General features: G+C 31.2%; 1 protein-coding gene across 4 annotated transcripts in view; it reads left to right on the plus strand.

Moving 5' to 3' along the window:
* LOC121119214 (phospholipid-transporting ATPase ABCA1) overlaps positions 1–26,729 on the plus strand; it is a 195,031-nt gene that overhangs the window by 5,281 nt on the left and 163,021 nt on the right. For all 4 annotated transcript variants that reach the window (XM_071889681.1, XM_040713834.2, XM_071889682.1 and 1 more), the window contains exon 2: positions 4,622–4,937. In XM_071889681.1, coding sequence (XP_071745782.1) covers positions 4,905–4,937 — 33 coding nt within the window. In that variant the 5' untranslated portion in view covers positions 4,622–4,904. The remainder of the gene's footprint in view (positions 1–4,621; positions 4,938–26,729) is intronic.

Consider the following 26,729-nt stretch of genomic DNA (forward strand, 5'->3'; position numbering starts at 1 on the left):
ATCGATGCAAGTCGAATCGATATTTGTTCAAGTTGACACAACATACAGCGGAAATTATAAATCTGCCACTAGAACCTTCATTTTATCTAACTATTTTTATCCTTCCAAGGAGGGAGGTCCAACTAACGCATGGGCTAAAAAGTCCCGGTCTTAACAAAGAAATTTTTTTTATTTCCGTTCAAAATTAGTTTAAAAAAAAAATTATTTATTTATTTTTTATTTGGATTATGTTGTGGAGTCCCCATAACACTTTTCAAGCCATTGATTAGCTTCAACGGTATTTCCCCCATTTAGGGGCAATTTAAAATTAAAACACAAAATTGTTCGAATCCATTGTTTTGGAAATAACAAAAGTAACGTATCACTTTGTAAAATAAATCACAATCTAAAGAACGGATTTTTATGTCATTTTGACAGGAGTCTTTTGAAGGTTGTTACTAACTGAATTTTAGGTGACTTAACAAAAAAAGAAAAAAAAAAAAAGAAAAATAGCGCCATTTATTTGTGAAGCCGGTGACTTTTCAGCCATATGTAACAGAGGTAGAACATTTTTATATTAATTTATATCAATAAATGGCCTTCGTTCAGAATTCCTGTAATTTCAATCGATTTAATGAATGTGTATAATACTTAGCTACTTGATAATTTAACATTTGGCAAAAAGATAAATACAGAAGCGTAGCTACCATGTGTTTTCTCAATTATTTTCTTTCACTTTTGTCAGCCCATGTTGAGAGGGGATAAGAAAACTATGTTAGATAAAGCACTGTTAATAATATTGCATCATGTTGTCCTTTTGATAGTAGTCGGGTGGGGTGTAGCACCCCTCCATATTCTCTCCTCGTAGTCAAAAATCTAGCAGTCCAGGAGCATCCGTAGGAGGGGGGAATTATCCCCAAAAATCATTTTTTTATTTATAAAGAAAAAAAATACTTTTACTGGCGAAATAAGTGGAAAATTTATTTAGATATCCCAACATTGAATTTTTTGGAAAATACCCCCCAAAAAAAAAAAAAAAAAATCGGACGCTCCTGGGCACCTTTTTAAAAGGCTTAAAGCTAGTCTTGTTCCACTTCCCGTCCTTGAAAAACGCATCAAATTTTACAACACTCTCTACATGGCAACACTAAGTAGTACAATACACTTTCAAGGTCAATTTTCAACATTATTTCCACTTATTTTAAATAGATATGTTTGAAGGTGCACTGTACATATTATAATCAAATGTAACTTTCCTTTTGAAAGCAGTTTAAAATACGCGCTTTAACCATATATTATTGAACATAACTTATATAAACACACTTTGCTTCAAACAGGGATTACATAGTCTATACATATACTATGTGATGTTACTTGACTCCAAATAATATATGAGTTGAACATGATACAGGAGAGGAGAATGCACTTTGTATTTTGTCTCAAATTTGATGTTGTTAACTGGGTCAAAATTGAGTAAATGATATTGTATACATGTACATGATTCCTTCCTATAAATTTAATAACGATTGCCATATTGAGTGCTAAACCTTTTCTTTTATATACATACATATTAAATTTATAAAAGAGAAGAAAACTTGACATAAGAGTAAGAAGACCGAAGTAAGTAATATTGCTAAGTGTTTTTCCTGACCTTTGAGCTGCTCATGATTTTTAGAATTCATACATATCTACAGAGTGGGCTGGATTATAATGTATGTACATTAGGGTGTTCCATAAAGAAAGACCATTGTAATTGTTTGTTCCTCATGCTAGAATATCCCTCCTCTTCAAAATCTATTATCCTCCTCCAACAAAAATTAAGGGTCTCGAGAAAATTATGGCTTGGTAAGAAAACGTTTTGAAATGGGAACATGGATTTTATAAAAGATTTATTTTCCTAAAAAAGGTCATTTGATCAAAGGAAAATTTTTAATGAAAAAACAAACAAAACTAAGTCCCCTCAAAATATAATCCTGCGGACGCCCCTGATCGGTCTAAAAAACAGTCATATCAGTTCAGTCCTAATAAAATTTGTATGTCCTATGATATAACGTAGTTACTAAATACATCTTTTCACCTGTTTAGCATAACCTCTTTTAAAGAGACAAGATACCTGAAGTTTATAGTAAGAGGGGTGTGGCTATAACCTATTATTATACGTTCTAGCTATCATTTATTATTTTCTTCGTTTAATATTATTCAATTCTAGCTATGAGTGAAGAACAACTATAAATATACCTGGGAACGACTAATCGATTCTTAGGGCTAATAAATGGGTGAAAAGATCGGACCAATTAAAAAAAAATAGACAAAAAGGGGGGGGGGAAAGACTGTTTAGGATATAAGTCCTAGGACCGATCCTAATCTACAAAAGAGTAATTTAATATTGGGCAGAGAACAGACCTCATAAAGTTCAGAAATGTTATAAAACGGAATAATAAAATCACAGTGTTACCTCAGAAACAAAAAAATATTCAACATTCATAAATTAGTAAATACTTCCCTTCAATTTTTGAATATTAATTCCATATATTGGGGAGAATAATTGGTTATCAACAAAATGATTTTAGGCATCTTTTTTCATAGGAAAGGTTGCGTGATGTAATAGAGTTAACAAAATGAAATACTTGTCTTATGTATTCTTGCATATTAGGCCAGATGGTGAAGTCCATTGAGGAGAAGCGGAAGGCTTTGGCTAGAACAATATCATTAATATAATGCCAAAAGACTAGGTATAAATTTGGATACCCCTAAATATGTTATATTCAAGCTGATATTGTTTTCTGAGTCAATCAAATAGATTAATTAATGAGAATAAAAATTCCTTACTCTTTGATGCTTCGTACCTCTTTTATTGGATCACCCTAAATTATAAATATATATATATATATGTCTTTTTCTTAGTATAAATAAATGACACAGCTGCATTATTTCTCCCCCCTTTCTATGCTGTACGTAGTAATTTTTGTATCATGAGCTACACAACATATACATATATGTATATGTTGTGTACAAGTCGTAAGTTGTATAAACAAATTGTACAAGTTGCAATTTGTTCGTCTGAATATGCACTATTTCATTACAACATTGGTGAATTGCATGAGTAACTATTTTAATTGATACCAGCTGGGCGGGAACCACAGAGGCAATTTGCCCGTAACTTTTTATTTATACAAAGTGGAATAGTTATATACAGGGCACGACGTTTCTTAAAAATAGCCAATATCCCAGAGGACTAGTCATTTTTTTACTAAGAATATTGTATTATTTTTAAACTAGTATAGAGCAAGGTTAATAGAAGTACAAGGTTATACCATAACATGTGTACGACGTATGTTTGACTTCCACCACGCTGTTAATATTGGCGTTATAGTAGATGAGTAGTTGCGTGTTACGTCAAAATCTGCCTTTCTTACTCAGCAGTAAGTACGATACATCAAATTGAAAATTCTAGGAATAATGACGGTATAGACTGTGATTGGTTGTGTGTTTTGTCAAAATCTCTTGCCCAGCAGTCGGTACGATACATTAAATTGAAAATTCTAGCAATATTGACGTCATGGACTATGAGTGATTGCTTATTTTGTCAAAATCTGCCTGTTTTGCACAGCAGTCGGTACGATACATCAATTTGAAAATTCTAGTAAGCCCGATTACATGATGATCTAACCTTCTATTTCTATTAATCTTGTTATAGAGGTACTTTTGCTTTAAAATAAGGTTTAACTTTTAGAAATTTGATTGACTTAAATATCAACCCTAATATTTGTTTCCAATGTCTATTCGACATATGAGACGTTGTCACAAGGTAAAACTTATGATTTGAACCCAATATTGCCTCAGTGTATGTGGCATTTGCGAAACAGGGCACCCTGCACTTGAAAAACTCTTTTTTTTTTTCAGCCACAACCTGCTTATATACCTACAGTAAAGCCTGCATTAAGCAGTCAGGCAATGAAAACTGAAAAAGTGACCTCCTAGTGCAAGTGAATTCTTAAACCAAGTTTCTTATTTTGTAGCAATGATATACGTCAAGACAAGGGCGTCTGCAGGATTATATATATATATATTTAGGTGGGGGGGATCGGCTTTTGTATTAAAAAAAAATCAATCAAAAAATTAAAATTTTTAGTATAAAATTTGAAAACTAAATTTAAGGAAAAATATTTTTTTTTTTTTGCAAAAGCCCCTCCAACGCACCCCCGCCAAACTGGACACGCAGTGACTCGCTTAAAACAGGTGAGTGAATAGACGTCCCTATTATATACTTCCTCCTCCTTACAAATACATTCCAAAGTCGCTGATTGATACTATCACTTCATGTTGATCTATTAAGAATACTTATTTATTTGCCAGTAATATATACTAATAGAGAGTATTTGATCTATAATGTGTCACGGAATATGTCTTATCAATTAGTCATTTTTATCAAAATAATAAAATTACCTCATTAATGTTTTGGTCATCCTTATCAGAAGTCTACTTTCAATTAACATTTTTTTTATTCAACTTGTACAAGTTACAACTTGTACAGCATTACAACTTGTACACTACATTATATAGATATGTATAATGAGAACATTGATTTAATGTGTCTTTTTTAAAGAAAAAATCTAAACAAATAATTTCTCCTTTTTTTCAGAAAATATTTTTAAAAAGAAGTAATTCTACAACGTTGCTCATCAGTTCAAAATTACAACGCATATCATCAAGATATCAATGATATCCCAAAGGGAAGATACATTTAACTAGGATTTGTGTTCTCCCTCTCTCTGTTTCTCTCTCCTTTAAAAAAATTGTGCTAAGTGATACTTCAACACATATCCATCCACATTCCGTCACCTTTAAGTTGTATATGTATTTGATTCGCCAATAGCTCTCGTGATCATCAATATGCTCTACTTGCACCACACAAAGCTATTATTATGGAAAAATTTCAAAAAAGAAGTCGAGAAAAGGTACATGATTCAAATCACTAAGATCTTCATATATATATATATACATACATAGGTATGAGACCCTCAATTGCTATTAAAAGTACAATATACCCACAAGGTAATAAAAATGTCTAGAAAAAAACATTTATGTTTTCAAATTGTAGATGACATAGGTTAGACCAGTGATTCCCATTCCCTTACTCCCAATAGTATAATAATTATAATTTTTATTATTATATGATAATAGTAAATTATCAAGTGGGAAGTCCATGGCCCATGTTTTCAGCACTGCAGATCCCATAGGTGTAGGATATGATATTTTTTTAGTGGGAGAGGCTTAAGACCCATGTGACCAGAGGGTAATAGAGGGTATAATAACATAGGTTATACAAGTGATTATTATCATTTTCTAGACTTTGTGCACCGTTTTTGAAATTGGGGCCCAATGACTGAATAATTTTATTTTTGCAGTTATATGATAATTGTAAATTATAAAAAAGTGGAGAGTTCATGGCCCCTATTGCGCAGCCTCTGTGTTCATCACAGCACAACCCATAGGCCTCGAGATGATTATTTTTTATGAGAGGGGGGAACTCATTTTGTCCCAAATTTTGGGACTGCCATTATTTAAAAAAATATTTTTCTGGAAGATATTTCTTAATGAGATTTTTTTAAATATTTTATCATAGAAAATACCAAATATTGACTTCCAACTGTCTCCTATAGTGTTATATAAATCACATATTTAAAAAAATATATACTCAACTATATGTTTTATTTATTAATTATTAATGCAATCTTTCGTGATATCCGGTTGGAAACCACTAGCTTAGACCTACTCATATTTAAAGCAAAAAACCATACTTATGTAGAGTTATCGCATCGTCTATGAATAATTTTTACACACGAGACCTTAACTGTGGGTTGTTTATGCAACCAAATTACCAATTTTGTAGTATGAGTATATGTTTTCGTGGGATATGTTTCATATATAATGAATCACTCGTTGATGAACGCCTTTTGTGGTAAATTTACTGTGAATGTTGTTTATCTAACAAACCATGTACAATAAACTTATTTTTACGTATTTTACATAATCACACGTTCGTATCAAATTCAACAATTTTTTTATACAAATTACTTGTAATGGATTAGGTATGTGCTTCTTAAACTTTTTCTAAATCGTGGGGCGTATTTATGGGATAACCAAACTCATTAGGCGCAGTCTTAAACAGCATTTGTTGTCTTATTTACTTTCAAATAGCCTGGTTATTCTTTGTTAGGCCGTTATGTACTTTTTTGCATATATTGAGGAGCAGTGTAGGATATATATAAATACCAATAATTAATTAGCATTACAGTAGGTGTACGTATGTTACACATTGTCATGTTATTATTAGTTTCAGGAACAATATTTAAATTAATTAATCCTGGGGTGCATTTATGAAATAAACTAACCCATGGGACGCATTTTCTAACAAAAGTTTGTAGTCTTATCAGTGCCATTATCATTGTTTTGTTATTGAGGTGGGAGGCTGATTTAAGATGACTATAGATGATTATCCCTAAATAGAACCTATAAATAGGCCCTCAATGATTACAGCTATATTTATAGATAATACAAACTAGTTGAAACAATATACCAATTTCAGAGTTTGGTTGAGTTCAAGCTTTTTAGAATTTTTACATCAACTCTTCTTTGAATAAAAAAGTAGCGGACGTGTTTAGATTTTTACTCTCCTATTGAGTATAAAAAGTTAATTACAATTACTCGAATATTTCGGTTTGTTTTGATTATTCGAGTTCAACTATAGTCAAAATTTCCCAAAAAATATTTTTTATATCCTATTCTCCTTCCTTCCTTGTCACAGCTGATTATAGCTGATCTAATGAAACGTAATGAGCATTATTCTTTCTCCCTTTAAATTAATCTTCAAATTGTGAGGGTTACCATGTTGATTTTCAGTTTCTTTTTTTTAACATGCCCATTCTACAATGGATTTTCATAATTTTTAATCAATAATATTTAAGAGTTGGTAATAAGAGAAATCCTTTAGGCTTACTACCATATGTTTTTTTTAATTACCTTACGTTTTCTTAGTCAAGGTTGAGTTTGGATAAAGAAACTCAACATGAGTAAAATTCACACAACAAGTAATCAGTCCAGATCGTTCTAGAATAAATCATTTTAGACCGATACGAAAAACAGCCCAATCTCGAACAGAATCTCAACACTACTTAATACCCATAATTAATTAGGTTATTGATAAAAATGGTACTTTTGTTTATGTTCAATATGACTATAATTGGAAGGATTTATTGAATTAAGTATGGAGGAAACGTTATTCTAAACAAGAACTTGTGCCATTAAATATTCTCAAGTTGCTTTACTTCTCTTTTTTTCATGACACATGTGGCTGAAATGTATGATAAAGTAAATAAATATACATTTCCATGTAAATAACAGTGCAAACTTGTTGAATGATGGATCTGTATTTATAATTTTCAATAGAAAACATATGACTCTAAAAGATAAAGTAACATCATAGTTAGTGTTGGTGTTCGATCTGAGACTACTAGTTGTTATTTAAGGAAGTTTAGTCTGGCCCGATCTAAAATAAAAATTGTCTATATCGTTCTCATTTAAATTTCGGTTTGGATCGTTATCATTTAAAATTCGCTTTGAACCAATTCTATAATTGATGATGACGTCATTTGTTTTTAAAATACCATTACGTCCTGTGAAGTTAAATGTATTGTATAAATCATATTTCTACAACTCAAATCAGAACAAGGAGAAAATCGTTCCATAGATTTTGGATTAAACAAATATGTAAAGTATTTGAAAACTATTAAATTTCGGTTCACGGTCTGAGATCGTTGTCTGGACCGAAATGTCCGTCCAAATCGATCTAAAAAAATTATTTAAGAATCAACCGTATTTTTTTTTGTATAGGAAAGAGTTTAAACACTAATTGATACGTTGCATTTAATTTAACGAGTCTAAGTCATACCAGCTCAGAGTAATTTGACCAAAAATCTGTCTTGATGTGTTTCATTTAATATTCGGCGCCGAAGATTTTTTAGAAAAATTGTTAATTATGTTTCAAAATTGTGAACACCAGCTTACAATAACGTCATATGAAGTTAAATATCCTGTCTAAATCATATTTTTACTGTTTATAATTCAAAGGAATCTGGAAGAAAATCGGTCCATAGTTTTAGAGCAAATAATTAAAATAAATTAAATTATTTGTTTGTAAACCTTAACTTTTATGCATGAACTTAAGCATGAGCAATGTCTGCTGCAAAGAGGTGCGTCAATCAGGCTCGTGATTATGGGGTAGGGTCAAATTAACTTTCTTGACAAAAAGTTTGTGTTCAGAATTAGTAATATTTCACACTAGGTCATTTTTATATTACTGTAACAAGAAATGGGATACCTTCAAATGTGTCTAATTTCGAAATAAAAAAGTGCAATTAGTTTTAAAAAAATTGATATTTAAGGGGAGAAAATGTAAGAATGAGCCTTATAATAGAAAGAATAATGTCACCTCGATAAAATACAAGTCGACTTCCTTTTTCCAGAGGATGTTGGGAATGTCACTCCCAGGGGCAAACGGGTTCCCTTTAAAAAATGTAATATATATGTAGACTTTGCCCGCCAGAAAAACAGCAACTCTTTTTTTTAATGAAGTTAACCTTATAACGACCACTAGGTTAATGAGTGTTTCAAATTGTCTAATTTTTTTAATTGAGAATCCTTTTCCATTTCTAACAACGAAGGTTTTTTTTTATTTATAAAAAAATGGTGGAAATTGAAGATTTAAATTTTTATACAAATCAAGATTTTTGATTTTTTGGTTAGAAATGCACAAATTTATTAACTGAAAGTAATTTTTTTTAAATGATTCTTCAATTAGTCAGATAGAGTTGCACTGATAGAGTATAATTAAACATAATAGTATAACAATTACTCCATCTGATCTAGGAATTGCCGTTGAAGTCCAGGTATATTATGTATATTTCCTTTTCTAGGAACGACCGAGCCGCAAACATACGTACATTGAGCTCAAGAGAATAACTTCTCCGGAACATGTTGTCCATTGAGCTATGTCATTCCATATAATTTATTTAATATGATAAACCTCAAATTAGAGATGAATCTTTAAAAAAAAGTCCATTTAACGTGACTTTAGCATTATTTTGATTAAGCAATACTTTTAGAACACTAGAGTAGGTCATAAGCAAGAAATTTGCATTTTTTTGAATGATCAATTAATTATGTGCAACTCCATTCATGAAGTTTTGTGTCAAAAAATTGTCTTAACTGTTTAAATTAATGATTCAAAAACTCATGTATCGAATATGTACTTATAGCGTTATAAGGTTAAGGGTGTACAAATTTTGCTGCTAAGAGGTGTGCTCGTTAGTCAATCAGGCCTGGGGCTATGGGATGTGGAGGAAAGGGAGGAGAGGGTAGTATACCTTTTTTGACTAAAAATATCCTGTCAATTTTTTGTAATATTGAACAACAACTAAATTGTATACGTTTTTACATCAAAAGAAACTTTCAATTCCAAAAAATGTAAATAATTGCCATTTATAGTAATAATGTCTTCCATTTTTATTTTCTTTTGAAAATATTATGACTGTTGTAACACTTTGAAATTTTTTTCAATATTGTCTGCTTTTGTATTGAAAAAACTCATTAAAAACATCACTTCGATACAAAAAAAAAAAAAAAAGTTGCTATTTAGTTAACGGGGAAAAAAAAATCCTGCTTACGAGTTTACGACGTGTTTGTCAACCTATGATGATTTGCTTTTGATCAAGTTTTGGGTACTTTAGAGATTGTGTCGAATGTTGTAATTTATCTTTTTTATTTTTTATCCAAATGTATCTGCACTTTGTGCAAGAAAATAAATCAAAATACTAGGCAGTAGATTACTCCATCCATTTTACAGACCATAATAATTTTGTTAATTTGGCTCAAAAGATTTCTTCCAATAGCCGTCCTTCTGCCTCCTTGGACGGGTCCGAAAAGAAAAGTCTACAACTTTTCCCGCAAATACAAACTCACTAACATATGATCCCAAGTTTTAAAGTCCATTTTTTTCACACAATCCGTATAAATATGTAAATGTCAACGTCTATTTGTTGGGGTATCTGTCCACGGAAGCTAAGGACATTTAACGACCACTTCTCTTTCTAAAAAAATAAAATATTTCTGAATGTGTAAGTTATTGTTAAGAATAAATTAATGATATGACTTTCCAAACCAAAATCAATATGTAAACGAATATAAATTTCCTTTTAATTTTATCAACAAAAAAAGAAGAATATATCTTTAATATGTATACATACATGTCAGCTATGAAATGTGATCTTCACGACTGTTATTATGTGTTGTTGATTAGGTCTATTAAGGGGGCTGGTAAATTTTTTTTCCATTAAATTTTCCAAAAAAAAAAAAATTGAAATTTTTAAAAGCTAACGTTCTTGTTTAGCTATTAACATTATTAGTGATGTAAATCATGTTTATTTTTTTACGTGGTCCGTTTTTTTTGGAATTGGTAACATGAAGAACGAATTTTCTTTTCCTTAGGTGTTGTCATTATAATTTAACTCCTGAGTAGTACAGTTATTTTTCTACTAGAATCAATTTTATTCAAAAGCTGATTGAACATTAAGGTCTTCTCATAAAAGACAGAGAGTTACCTTAATGATTTCTTGTTTTGGAGTTATATTCCAAGTCCTTGTTAAACTTGGAGTAAAATTGAGGATCAACATTGAAGCAATTCTTGGCAATACCCTTGTTTATTTTCTTCTCACTTTCCTCACTTGCCACAGCTTATTGTAGCTGATCTTATGATACGTTATGTCAGCTAAGCTGCTCTCCTCCAAAACAGTCTTCAAGTTTTCAGGGTTACCAAGTTGATTTTCGGTTTCTTTTTTTTATTATGCCAAAATTCACTCGATTTTTAACCCTATAAGTAAGTCTTGCTGCCTTAAAGAGTTAATAGAAACAAGAACATTACATTACTAAAAGCGAAGAATATATATGTACAAAAAATAAAAAAAATTAATGGTGTTACTTTTTTTCTGCCGCACTTGGTATGAAAAGTATATTTTGAATTATGTCCTTATGATTATATTAATGTTTAAATGCTTAATATTTATAAGTATTATATGGCTTGATGTTTTAATAAACTCAATTAATGATATTCAATCATATATAAATAATCTCATTTATGTAAACATATTTTTAAATGGGGACGTCATAGTAAGTTCTTGTGAATTGCAATTAAGAGTATTTTTAGGCATAAAATATCGAAATACCCATACCAATTTAGGTACTGGAACAGGTAGGGAAAGAATGGTATTTTTAGTTAAATACCCATTTTATTGTTTTTATTTCACGTTAGATGGCGTGCTCACAAATTGATTTATTGAAATGAGGTTCAAATTTCAGTTATATATATATATATATTTGAATTAATGAGTGCAATTATCAGACTATATAAATTTTTAAAGTATAATTATACATTAATAATAACTTTTTTGAGACGAGAAGAAGGGGGAAGAAAACACTAATACATTACAATTATGGTCCAGAATTAGAGTATCATCAAAGAAATTAAATTACTCGCAGATTATGTTTTGTATTAGAATATGTATCAATACTTTTTTACATGAAATTTACTTTAGTCCTAATATTGACCAATGGCAGGAGCGAGCTTTATGGTGTTACTGGTGTTGTGTCGGTCCTTATTTGTTCCTTCTAGTCCATTTCAGTCTTAGTACTGCTCCTATTTATCCTTAGCACCGGTCCTTAAGACTATCGGGGAAGTAAGAGCACACACAACAACCGCTATTCCTTCTCTAATCGCTGAACTTAATTTTTTTCTGTACAAAGATCCCTTCTTTACCAATATATCATTCAATATGCCTGCCCTTATTTCGAACCACTTGGCGGAGACGTCTCGTCACTTACTTGCACCTAGTATGCATAGTATCTTTATTAAGTTTTCCCACTTGGCCTCCACGGTTTGCTAAGCTATAAAACTATGTTGGTATCTCCCATACATTTCAAAGTCAAGGGGTTGAGAAGGAGACCAAAGTAGTTTCAAATGATATTTATACCCTTCTTGCATATCATTTGCAAAACCATATTTAACATTCATGTGTGCACATAAAAGACGGGGAGTAACCTTGAGGATTTGTTGCGGATTTATAATTGTAGGTTCATATCAGACTCAGAGTAGAATTGAGTATCGAAATTGGGATAATTCTTGCCCCGATCCTTGTTTATTTTCTTCTCCTCTTCCTACTTTGTCAGAGATGATTCTAGCTTCCTGCCTCCAAAACATTCTGCAAATTGTCGGAGTGACCATGTTGATTTTTGGTTTCTTTCTTTCAATATGCCCAAAATACACACCATTTTCTTAACTACAAATCTGTCATGCGTGTGCCCACAATTTATTTGTATATTATAATTTTAAAATCACAACAATTATTACAGGTGCTTCTTCAGGATTATATACATATATAATAGGTCCAGTAAAAATAAATCCGTTATTTTTTGGATAAATAGCTTTATTTATCTGGATTTCACTACAATTTTATCCTTGCTTGACTCTACATTTTACAGTTTTTCTTTGATAAAGGCGAAAACGCAAGCCAGGTGGCTAAAAATGTAAATGATGTTTATGGCCCGTTTACTGTAACAGCCAATCATGCGCAATTTTGGTTTCACCTATTCCGTTTTTGTAATTTGATGTCAAAGATGCACCACGCTCTGGAAGTCCAATTATCGAAATTATCGAAAAAATTATGAAAATAGTCAAAACCGACCATCATGTAATGACTATTTCAATTACTCAAGAGCTAAACTTTCCACAAAATACCGTTTAGAACATTTAAATAAATCTGGATTCAAACAGAAGCTAAATGTAGGGTCACACACGAGTTAATTCAAATTTCTATCGGCGAATCCCTGCTTAATCGTAACAAAATCGATCCATTTCTGAAGTGGATGATTATTGGTAATAAAAAATGGGTCACTTACAATATCATCAAGCGAAAACGGTTGTGATCCAATCGCAGTGAGCCGGTGCAAACGGTGACCAAGCCAGGATTAACGGTCAGGAAAATTTTTCTGTGTGTTTGGTGGGATTGGCTGTGAATAATCTACTATGAGCTGCTCCGCTATGGCCAAACTCTTCCTTCAGAGTTGTACTGTCAACAATTGCACCACCTCAAAAAGCCGCTATTATATACTTCTTTATTTTGAAAGAGATAATTGTTGAGATTTGAGGAATATAATATGCAAAGTTATAAAAATAAATTGTCTATTGATAGTTCTAGAAACATTCTAGTACATATGTATATAGATCTACTGTTTACACGTATAATCGATGTAATATCCCAAACCCACCTTTAGTTTTATGACGTTCTGGTTAATCAGACTCTAATTTTGAACTACCCTGTAGGTATGTACTTAAATGTATAATTTTACACTTGGTATTTGCAATTAGACTCTTATGTATAAATCTCCCATTTAATTTTTTAGAAAAGAAATTGCTCCATGTACCTATTGGTATATTTTGTAATCTATTATTGGGATATCTTGTATCTTAATTTGTATTATATTATTATAAATTAAGGAAATAGATTTCAATATAAAATATGATAATGATCTATTACTTCTTGTTGAATCATATTACATTACATGTAAAACGTCATTTTGATTGAATCAAGAAAAGACAACCCAAAACACATATATGATATGTTTAAATACTTCACAAGCAATTACAGCCGCAAAACGCCGGTGAAGAGATTGACAGCTATTGATGATAAAGGCCGTATTCATGGTGTACTACGCTGCCATTGTGGGAGCGCCGAGCGAATCAAAATTTGAATGAGAGATGTGACAGACATTCTTTTCCAAGATATGCCTAAAACAAAGTACAGGTGGAGGGGGGTCAGAGCTGGAGGAGGGCCAAATAGAGGCAGGCCAGAAGTTATCCATATTGTTGATGGATAAGTTTTGGTTTTTCTTGGCTGTATGGAATTCTTGATGTTGTAAACAAGTCAATGTGGAGATGCCAACGATCTCTGCAGCCTTCTTGGCACTGACACCGGCGCAGAAGAGATCGCAAACGTGTTACCTTTTTTGTTGCTCCAATATTTTTACACTTAATGACATGTCATAAAAACAAAACTGGTTAATTTTTGCTTTAGCTGTCGTTTGGTTGCGTAATTAAACATCCAAAACTAAAAATAACAGGGATGAAATCATAATTATATTAACTACAAGTTTTGAGTCCTCACTCTGAATATTGAGACATAAAAAATCGCTCCAGGATTTTTAAACGATTATATATATCTCTAGAGTCTGAGGTAATGGCTTGTACCTAAATATCTGTCCTAATCGGTATAGAAAAAATCTCTAAAGTACGAACCTGAAAGAAAATTCGGTCTAGGACCAAGTTTCAACACTAATAATGTATAAATATTGAATTTAAAAGTAAAAATTGCCATAAAATGGGATTTGATATTTTTCTACTCAATTGCATATTGAAAAATTAGTAATAAATATAATGTATTCTTCTCATAGTTTTTTTAAATCGAATTGAGCTTAATAGGGGTTGTATTGAACAAAGACCTCTTTGTTTCCGTATCATTATTTATATTTTATTTTAAGCATTTTATATTTTAGTAGTACATACATACATTCAATAACTCCACCCTGAGTACATATACTCGTAATCTTCATTTATCCACTTCTTAGCTAATGAAAGTTTTTTTTTACCTTACGCAAATTTACTCATCAAATATGTACAATAATGTAGAATTTCCTGTTTTTGAGGTAGTACTTTTTAAAAACTGCACTAATGTCTTTTCTCCTAGAAGGGACTCATACCATTTGTAACAGGGTAATGGCTCTTTAAAGATGAATAAGTCATAATTTGTCGGTCCAAATTTTCCATTTTCAGACGTCTTGTATAAAACAGGTTGAAAAACAAACCTTGTAATGTACACACATCGCAACTTATATACAACATATATCTTTCATAATATCAAAATGCTAAATTTACCAATAAATAAAAGGTCTTAAACCTGATTTTCTATCAAAAATCTATCTCCCTTCAGAGGCGTCCACAGGATTATATTTTGGGGGAAGAAGACTTGTTCTCTTTCGCCACAGCATAATTTGATCGAATTGTCTTTTTTCAAAAAAGAAATCCTAAAAAAATGCCCAAATATTATTTGGGCAATATCTTTATAATTTATATACTATATTTAAAATTATTCATCTAATTTTTTGGTCGCAACTTGTACACAACATTTATATGAAATTCATTTCAAAATGGGGGAGAAATAATATGACTATGATAGTCTGGGAGTCCTTAAGAGAAAGCTAGCGGTTGTTATAATTGACCTTTATGGCTAACTAACAACTAATTTTGGACATTTTCCCCCTCCCATTATTTTGAACGAAAGGTTGCGTGATACAATAAAAATGTACAGATAACAACTTGTTTAATATTAATGAAATATTTTTTTGTTTTTGTGTAAAACTTAATCGAAATTCGAAAAATGTTCAAAATCAAACTGTTCTAGTCAACAATGCTGACGGCGTAGACAACATTAATATATTTTACGTATTTAGAAAAATAACTATGCAGCAATAAGATTACAAAATTGGGCCAATTTGACCAATTTTGACACAAAAGTGTCACGTTTTAAAGTAGAGTACTTATGTACTTTACTCTATGTGAATTTTTTTAAGGATTTGAACTTGTAAGGTATTCATAGTGTGAATTTCACATAGAAATGAATTATAATGTAATTTTAAGAGGATGTACCTACATAGATAATAATTGAATATACTCGTCGGTTATATCCCTATGTCAGGTTGTGGCAAATATCATATACACAAACAATGGTAGGTGCAACAAATGAGTGAAGCAATTTTATCGAATATTTTAATATTATTTCACTTAAATACCCATGTACATATTTAATGCTTCAAAACAGAGTAGTCCACTTTCTATTTATGAGATAAGGAAATCATTATTATCAAGGTACAAAAATGAAAAGAAAAAAGGGTAATTCAAGTATGTAGAATGTATTCTAACATTAATTAAAACTGCGCAGGAATGTATACACAGATTATTTTTATTTGCAAAATGCTATTACGCAAAATGATGAAGCAAAAGGATTCTATTCATCTATTTTTTCACTCATTGTTTTACGGCCTTTTCCTGTGATGTCAGCCTTGTTAAAGTGAGTCATTTTGCCGTATAAATTGTATAGGAATAAAAATACATTTTTGCATTATGATTAAGGAATAAAAATGGTGAACTACTGCCCTGTATTCGGATGTCAAAATTGGAGTGATAAGTTAAATACTTTTACTGTATATCAAAAACGTATAAATATTTAGCTACATTATATCTCAGACCCTTATATTTATTACCTCCCCAACGATGACCCTGTTTGCTTGTTTCTTAGTCACCAGGATTACGGGTAAAGTTACAGATCCATTTTTATTGAACTTGGTCGAAAATCTTATATGATCAAATTTGAGGTCATTAAATTTTGAGAGGTCAATGTCAAAAATGGATTATTGGCCATAAATTTGGAACAAAATTGAGATAAATAACTCAACTTGATTTGGTGGAGGTTTTGCACGCTATTGAGGGCCCATTATAGTTGAAATATGTTATTCTAACATTATATAGTGGAACTCAATAAAAGTGTTAAGGCTTAATACGAATATTCGTTTATAGTCATTCAAAAAAGCCCCAAATTAAGTTATTTAGTTGAGTATATGATGATTGGATGATAATATTGTCTCAATTGCAGTGACCATAGAAACACGGCCTGAGATAATATCGTAAAAACTAGGTAAATTAGAGAGATGACATATCTAGGATTGTAAATCCAATGCATTTTTTAGAGTGCAAGTTTTATTTTTGTTGGCAATCTTAACCGTTTTTATTTTATTTTTTAAAGCTGTGATCATAAATCTCTTATTCTTGATGAGAGAACATCTAAGTAACCACGAGTGTGTTTGTAAATGAATGCCGGACAGTAAAGCTAAAGATTTGTTTGGGAGTTATAAGTTTCAGTTGTATAATATATTGCATTGTTGCATAAAAATAAAAGATTTAAAATAGTCAATATTAAAAATGGGGGGGACATGAATTCCCCCTCACACGAGACGACACCGAGGACGATGATAGAGCAAGAGTGCTTAATATTCTGCTTCGGAACAACAAGCGGATTGCTCTTTGCGATCCGCCTGTCATTCATCTTGTTACTGTGGGCGTTGGACGTAGGATGTGAGGCCCAAGTTCTTGACTGCACTATTCACCATAATTGTGATCACAGAGCGAACCTTGGACTAAGTCCAATATGAGTTTTTTTTGGGAGTTGCCTCAATTGACTTCTTCAGGCTCGCCAAGAACGTCGAGACCTATTTCTTGCCGTTTCCAGGCTTTGGGGCCGTACTTGTTCAAGTGCTTTATAATATATTTTAGATGGTAGTTCTGGGTACCCGGTGGTGTCGATGGTAGCTCCGGCGCCGTTTCCTGATCGAGCTAGTTCACCTATAAGTCACTCTTCGCGTCGCTTCCATGGCTGTTATCGCGGTTCTACGGAATGAAAATAATCTGTGTTGTATCAGGGCTTTTTAGTACTAAAGTCTGTAGTATTGGAAAACTTATTTTTTAAGGTATGGTATCAAATACTTACAGGACACTCCCCCCTATGAAAAACTATGCAGTTCAATTAAATGAACATACTAGCAAAGGGTTACCTGGCGTTGCTCGGGCCATGGAGGAAGAGGGAAGTCAAATGGAATATGTTCAAATTTATTGAGAAAATTAAAAAAAATATTCAGAAAATACTTTTATATACTTCATATATATGAATATTTCGTTGTTGTCGAAAAAGATCCTGGTAACTCTAATTCTCTTGGATTCTTCACACTATAGCAATCCAGTTAAGTAAGGTAATGCACAACAATACCCCCCCAAAAAAAAAAACAAAAAAAAACAACAACTCTTATTATTGGCCCTTGTAACCTTAGTAGTAGTATTATGAATATAAAAAAAATATTGTGTTATATGTATACTTCAAATAACATACCAACATATATGCATGAAAAAATTGTCTAGATGGGAACTCAATTTTTTATTTACTTAAAAAAAAAAATTCCCAAATCGAAATTGCCAAGAAAATTGATAAAAAAAACCTTTTTGTACTAATTTTGCGAAAAAAGTTGTAAATATAATTTATTTGAATTATAAAGAGGAACACAAACTAACAATATTTTTTTCATACTTGCAAAAAAGAAAAAAGTTATGAAAAATAATGTTGTCGAAATAATAACCCTCGATAACTGGTTCATTTTTGCAGATATTGCAAATATTATATTATAAAATGTTCCGGAATTTCGAAATACTAAAAAATTAAGTTGGAGTCTTAAATTTTACGTCCAAAATGTATCGCTTTGTGGCATTTCTTTTAAAAAAAATCAAAATTGACTTCTGATGAAAAAAATAGACAAAATATTAAGAAAATGACAGTTAAACATCAATTTTTATGAGTGAAATTTATATGAAAACAAATCTGCAGACAAATTTACACATTTCATATTTATACATGAAAATCCAATATTTCATTTGAAGTTCATTTTTTTGCACCTGAAAAAAAAACCGAAATTGTAATTTTTCACCGATTTAACCAGAAAAATAACAACACTCCGTTTTAGCCTGATTAGGTTCAAAAGAGGGACCCATGCAAATTTTTACCATCCTAGGTCCAACGGTGTGGGCACGCACAAATGACACACATTTTCTTTAATATATACACAGAATGAGATAATTTGAGCGAACTTATCAACAATTACATAAATTTGTCTTCACACCAATATTTAGTATTTTATAATTTATTATCATAAAAAAAAAAAAAAAAAAAACGTGTTATGATGGGATTATACTGCACTGTACGGGGAGTCAGAATAATTTCAAATACTACGTTAAACAAAATCAGCAAAGTTTAAAACTGCGTTATGCGGGACCTTTTGTATATGTATATAAAGCATGATGGCTTGATATTAAAATATACATGGCCTAAATCATCAATCTGATATTTGCATGAAATAGTATTTACATTGTATACCTAGTACTTGTATATATTTGTAAGGGTAATGACTATATGTACCTACTATAATACATATAATATTTGATGGATAAGGGATATACAACATACTTTCATACAGACTTTCCTGAAAATATTTCTCACTTTTTTAAATAATTTTTACCTTTATTCACAGTCCAAGGAACGGAATTTGGAGCATTCCTTTCTTCAAGAAGAAGAAATAACAATTTTCCTTAATCACAATATTTATTTTATCTATAATGGACTAAAAATTCAACCAGTTAATCTTAACAAACAACTATTAGTGTACTTGTAATACCGAGTGGTCCAATGAAATCTAAACTCTTTGGATTTTAAAATTCTACACGATATAATTTATTAATTAACAATAAAATTTCAACAAAATTAATACTCTATGAATTAATCTGTGTCTGAACTCTCTTAATAATAGATGTAGCCGGCCTTAGCCGAATGATGGCTTTCAGGCGGGAATCTGCTGCGCATGTTTTCTTCTGTCATGGCGTTCCAGTGCTGGCGGACAGTGCTTTTGCAGTCCGCAATGTTCGGATGAAGGACACTGCAGGCCTTTTCCTTGAGATGTACCCAATAGTTGTAGTCATTTGTGCTATAGAGGGGCCAAAAGTCTCAAAAGAGTTCAAAAGAACTCAAAAGACTCATTCAAAATTCACTCTGTGTTTCTTTCATTGCTGGTGCCAAAAATGGGCTCTCTACCCTTACAAGGCTCTTTCCACACACTTTTTTTATATCTCTCTGGACAGTCTGGTGGTAAATCCCGAGATCTCTCGAATCGGCCCTCACGAACTTGAAGAGATTGGTTGGCCTGTTACGTTTAACTACTTTGTGTCCAGTTTGACTTTTTTTGAAAGATTGGAGAAGGGCCCCAATGTTTTGAACTTGCTGAAGGGCGTTTGGTACTAAAATAAGTTAAAATGGGATGGATTTTTTCAGACTAAGTTTTAATTTTCTTATAAAATATTTCATAAATAAGTAATGTTAGGTTGCGTGAAGAAAATGTTCCGAAATTAATTATAATTAAGTCCATTATTTGAGTAACTGTAATGTGTAATTAATATTTGGAGGCAAATTTAAATATTTTTTATATCCAATATATCAAATTGGTATTTATTACGGATTAAGTTATCTGATCGATTTGTATATTTTTAACTTTGAAACATTTCATGCAACCTTCTTTTAGTTCTTATTTGTTAAATATTCTATAAGACAATTAAAAGTAATGCAAAAAACAAAAAGGAAATCTTTTTTTTTGCTTGTAATATAAGGGTTATTTTTTAGTTTAGCTATAATGTCAAAAAATAGAAAAAAATATTAGCTTCAGAATTTAACTCTTCATTTCACTAGATTCTTGTATGATTAGATACATTTTGTAGGATCCGTATTCAAGATGACTTAATAATTCTTTCTAATGATGGGATGATCAATTGTTATCACTTTTAATTTTCATTTTCCCAGATTACAATTTGATTCCTGTGCGATACTAACGCTCTGCACTAGTTAAGGTCATCCTTGCATTAGAGATAAGTAGTTTTGTATCCGGATCTGAAGTACACGGGTGCGGTATAAGTAAACTTGTATTATCCAAATTTTTTTAAAGATCCCAACCGGCTTTGGGTACTCAAATTTTTTGGAATCTTAAAAAAGATCCGAGGGAATTTCCAGACCTTAAAAAGCCGATAGTATTCCTGAATAAAAGTAAGACGGATCTTAAATCTGTATCTAAAGTACGCAGCTACGCTATAGGTAAATCTGTATTATCCGGGTACTATCTTTTGTACTGGGAGGGACATACATGTAAATTTACAGTTGCATCGCTTGATTATTATAAAAAAAATCTAATAATGACTAATAATTATCTTCTAAATGTAATAAAATTGGTTTATTCATTGTTTCGGCTGCAGTAATCTGTAAAAATATTACTTTAATCCGTATCCTATCTTATATAAGTCGGAACTTCCGGTAAATGCTCATAAAATTAGTGGCAAGTATCCGCCTAAATTTGGTCTTGTATTTGGATCCAAAAATTTGGGTTCATGTAATTTATTCGAATACTTACGTTTAAGGATCCAAACCAACCCGGCTTCTAAAAAATGTAGATCCGTCCTATCTTTATCCTGAATTTATTAAGTATAAAATCTTAGGAACTTCTCTTATTCGTTATATTTTTGTTCAAGATTGTTTTTGTGTTAAATCCCCAAATTTACATACATATTGTAAATACCTATTTAATTGTTATTTTATATTGTGTATAGTATGTATGTCAGTATTACCCTTATAAAACCCTCCTCTTGTATTCCTACCTGTGTGTAGGTGAGCCATGATTTACTGTTGGGAATATTATCTGCGATTTTTAAACCATTCCACACATATTTTTATTTGCGCTTTACGAGAGAGGTTATTAACCCTGGTTGATTTAAACAAACAATATTAAATAATTGCCTCTATAATAATAATATAAAATAACCGAGTCACTTTCCACACTAATTACATAGTTATATAGTATACACATATATTAATATCTTATATATATTCAAAGTAATAATAAAGTTTTGATTAAAATAGGTCAAAAATGACCCTGTAGCCAGAATGAATAATTAATCTTGTCATAGTTTGAACGTCTATTTGAATTTTGTAAATTTTCATTAACATGAGAAGAAAGAAAGCACTATTTATGTATGTTTAATACTAAAAAAAGTCTCTTTAATGCTTATGGAAAACAAATATACAACATAGATATTTTTTAATGCCTATGTCGTACTTAGAAGTTTACTTATTTTAACTACATATTATATATATGTATATGTATGTACAGTAAACCCTTGAGATACGAATGCTCCACCATACAATTTTTTAAAGATACGAGCAGGATTAGGATTTGACATTTTAAAACAATGTGCCAAACCCCGTGTATTAGCTGGAGTAGATTCATGGTCCTTATAAAAAATAAATTTGGGGTTTGTGCTGAAAGGTATACAGTCGCCATCCTTAGCTAGAAGCACCTGATAGTGATAGGGAATTATGGAGTTTATAGCCGCTGTGTGCGTCTAGGATATATGTTCCATAGTTATTGTGTATCTAATATCATGATGCCCCGAAATTATATATCAGCAGCTAATGTTAAGGATATTATTTATTGCGCTACTTCACTTGTATAAAATGAATTATATTTTGGTGGTTTAATGTCGATGTTTCTACTTCTTTTCCCTCATATCAGTATTCAAACGTTGATTGGTTGACAATTATTACGTGAAATACTTTGTCGGCACTAAGGCGTTTAACTATAGTCGCATACAAGATTACTTTTTGACATGCCAATTTTGAAGAATAGTCAGCGATAGAACGCAAGAGCCCCACTTCGACACAGTGCTGCTTTGCTCATTCAATAATTTACACTTTACATTGTTGTCACATCGTCAATGTTTCTAATTCCTTTCCGCTAATAAGTGTTCTAAACGTTGATTGATTGAATTTGAATTAGTTCTTGTTGTTAAACTGTAAACAATTCCTAACAATTATTACATAATAATTCCCTATTTGGAATTAATTGGCTAACTACCAACTGATTTTGAGCCTCTTATCCTATTTATTTTCGAGGGAAAGGTTGCGAGGTACAATAAATTTAAAGGGTTGTTATCGTAATTTTTTATAGTTATTTCTTATTGATTAAATTACTTTGAACTACGAGCTCCGTTGAGGAAAGAATTAAGCTTGTATGTGGAGTAATTACTGTATGTATAGCAAACAACTACTAGGTGAGTCAAGAGTTCTAAGACATTGCTTATAATCATTTCATAAATATGTATCTAGATAAAGCATTTCATCGAAGATAAGTTTACTAATCGAAATAATTAAAATAATACAATAAAGAGTTAATTTAGCGTAATAAATATGCTCCATCTTTGTACAAATTACACTTTACATATCTACATACTTGATGTTCGTTGATAATTGGCTCCATAACTATTTAAGATAAAATATTTGAATATCTAATACCATGGGCCTTATTCTACATACATTTGCCCGTAATAAGAATAATTAAATGGATTTAAGTCAGGTGTTGAAGGAGGCATGCCTTCCTTTGCCCAAAACTATGTATATATATATATATAAATATTTGTTTAGGTGTACGGTAATTTTCTCATCAACTATTTTGCATGAATATCTTAAATAAAGTTTATACATCGTTATTGTCTATTTTTGTTTGAAATCAAAATATTACTATAAAATGGATTAAATGTGTTTTTTATTTTTTTTGGAATAGTAATGGAATTATGCCCTTCCCTCATATTATGCTTATTCGTTAATACAGAGTCTTTTCTAGTATGAATAATCCATCATATCTAATGATAATTACTAAATGAGAAATAATACACATTACATATTTTGATTAAAAAAATTCCAAGGGAATATCAATTTTAATCAAAAATATAAAAACAACGTGTAAATCTCATTCATTTTTATATTAAGATGAAATATCCTGGAAGGTAAAATGGATTTAAGGCAAAATATCTTGAATCAAAATGGTTTAAGACAAAATCTACGCACTTTTCCAAGTAATGCTCCCATCTTTATAACCCGTGCAAATAATACTCAGCGTTTTTCTCTGCGAAAAGATTGTTCGCGAGACACTTTTTGTTTTGGCTCAATACTTCCAAGTTGGATTAACATAGACGTGTCTAATTTTAACACAACAAGCCATTGTATGTCGTTCTATTTAAAGGCTACACTTTCCAAAACTAATATTTAATGACAGCTTGATACTCGTCGATTTTTTCCATTTTCACAAAGATACTCACATCAACTCACTCAAACGACTGTTACATGACTACTGCACATCCAAAATGGGCGAAACTTTTGAGACCACCCTCGTAACTATTAAGCAAAAAAATTAATTGAAATTTTTCATTTTCTTTAATTTTTTTTCTTTTCAAGATTGTTTTTATGTTGAGGTGTTATATATGTCAAAGATTGTGGAATCCCGACGAGTCTAAAAATATCACCTTAGAGATTGTCATAAAAATGTATGTAGCTATGAGGGGCGGCATGTTATTAGGATTTTATCTTATATAAAATTGCAGCATCTTTCTGTATTCTTTGCTTTAATTTATAAATACTCAGTTTTGACCTTAAAAAAATACCTTAGTAAAATATCTGTACCATAAAATTTCAAATACTAATTTAATAACTTATTTAAACATCACGACCATGTAAATTTATATATCTAATTATTTATAATATGTGGTATATAAATACCTAAAAGCAAATCATTGTTTAATAAAAAGAAGAAGTTTTAACCATGTTGATGGGGGTCTTCCGTATTATAACTAATGAGATAGATCAGCATTTTTTTGCCCACTATTTACTCGCTAAAGATTAATTGATACAAGTTCATGTACGCAAGAAAATTGTAATGACATACTTTTGTTGTCTCAATATTATATAGGTATTTAATTTCTTATTAATAAAATCATATTGCTATATACTCATATATATACATGTCGTGTACACTTTAAAAGTTCCAATCCTAGAATACAACTTCCATAATATTGCATAAAGGGTAGAGACTCAAATTTTAAAAGCCGTTTTCACTTTCAACATATTTTTATTATGTGCCATTTTTATGGCCAACTTTTGAAACAAAAGTTGATAATTCAACAATTTTCTATAACTTTTATTCAATACTCCCCCTCCATTCTGAATGATGGCTTCAATACGGAGACGAACAGAAGCCAACTGACCTTGATGAAGTCCAGAGGATCTGGAAGGCAGCCATATTCTCCCTTAAGGAAATACTGCACCTTCTTGGACGTGTGTGCCCGGGTGTCGTCTTGGATAAACACATAGTTGTTCCTGGGAACGTGCTCTTCAACTGTGGCAAGATATGGTACCTGAGGACCTTGTAGTAGGACCGATTGGAAGGAATCACCATTACTAGAGTCTATAAATACTAGTACTGAAATAATTATTGGGGAACAGTCCCCCGATGACTACGGCACTAATTACAGGGGTTTGTAAGATTTTTTTCTGGGATAAGGGTTAGATTTGATGGCGATTTTCTATAAAAATACAATTTTTATTCATGTTAATTTTATAAAATTTGGTTGGCAGTGAGGAGAAATGTTTAGAAACGTGCGGTGTTATATTATTAATAACGTAATGGGTTTGTAATTATCGGTTACAATCTTCCTTTAATGCTATACCGTTTTAAATGCATCAGTATCTCCGTACCACTATAGTTAGGCTTGTAAATTGTAAGTATTTTCGGTATTATTCTTCATATTGTCAGGATTAGCACATTGATTTTCGGTTTCTTTTATTTTTAAATATTGCACAACATATTTTAGGCATAACTGATATATAGTTATCCCTGTTAGAAGATATGTCTAGGTTTGTAAATTGAAAATATTTTCGGTATTTAAAAAAACAACAACCGAAAATGAAGGTGGCAACCCTGATAATTTGATGAATGTTTTAGAGGAAAGTAGCTGAGCTGTGATGATATTACATTAAATTAGCTACATTTAGCAGCTATGAAAGGAAAAAAAAAAATTAACAGAAGTCCCTCTCACCATGAAGTAAGTACATGAGTTGGATTTACTCTGTCTTTCTATACTCAATTCTACTCTGAGCCCAACCGGAACAGTTGAAGTTTGTTCTCTAACGACACATTTAGAAAATACGTCATAAAAAGTTAAAGCGTATAAAATTGTTTAGTCAGAGATTGTATATTTATATGATGGTTGGGCTAAACGCCTGATAAACTACCAGACAAGGGAGAAACAAATGAGTCATCTGACTTATCTAATTGTGGTCACCTTGACAATTTAAGGAATGCTTGCCAGAAGAGTGACATAGGCGTAATGAAGTTTTATTTAATTACCCACGAGCAGCTGTGAGATGAAATAAATAAATACAAGTCCCACCTATTATATTGCAAGGATACTTAGGTAGGAATTACTCTATATACCGCTTTAGAAAATAAAAAAAATATAACACTCTTCAGGTGGCCAACTAGAAAAAAGCTCGCCCACTAAAAAATACTTAGGATTTACATCTCTAACTATAATACTGCTATACCAAACAGCACCAAAAGGTACAATCTGAGTCATTTGATCTGCATACATTGATACTTGAACCAGCATACAATCTATGTAAATATTATACAGACATGAATAACTACTGCTTTTAGATGCATTAATCGTTTTTGTGTTTTTTGAAATATGTAAGTATAATTTATGTTTAAAGTAGTAGTGAGCTCCAAATTGAGGATAATTTATTTTATAATTAATGTATGTAGGTAGCATATATAATAATATAATATACAGGTGTTTCATATTTCCAAAAAGATTCATAAATTTCAGAGTACTAATTAGGTTTTGATGGTGTTCAATAATTCTGGGTATTATATTTTATAATAACTTCACTATTATAGGGGAGACCAGTGAATGTTGTAACATTTACTGTTAGGCGTGTCCGCAGAATTATATTTATTCTTGTGTGTGGGGGGGGAGGCTTAATTCGAGGATTTTTTCCCCAAAAATCCACAGATATTCAAAAATCATTATTTTTGAATATTGATACAATTATACAGAGTGATAA

This window comes from Lepeophtheirus salmonis, chromosome 6 (assembly GCF_016086655.4).
Source record: "Lepeophtheirus salmonis chromosome 6, UVic_Lsal_1.4, whole genome shotgun sequence".
In the NCBI taxonomy this organism is placed as follows: domain Eukaryota; kingdom Metazoa; phylum Arthropoda; class Copepoda; order Siphonostomatoida; family Caligidae; genus Lepeophtheirus; species Lepeophtheirus salmonis.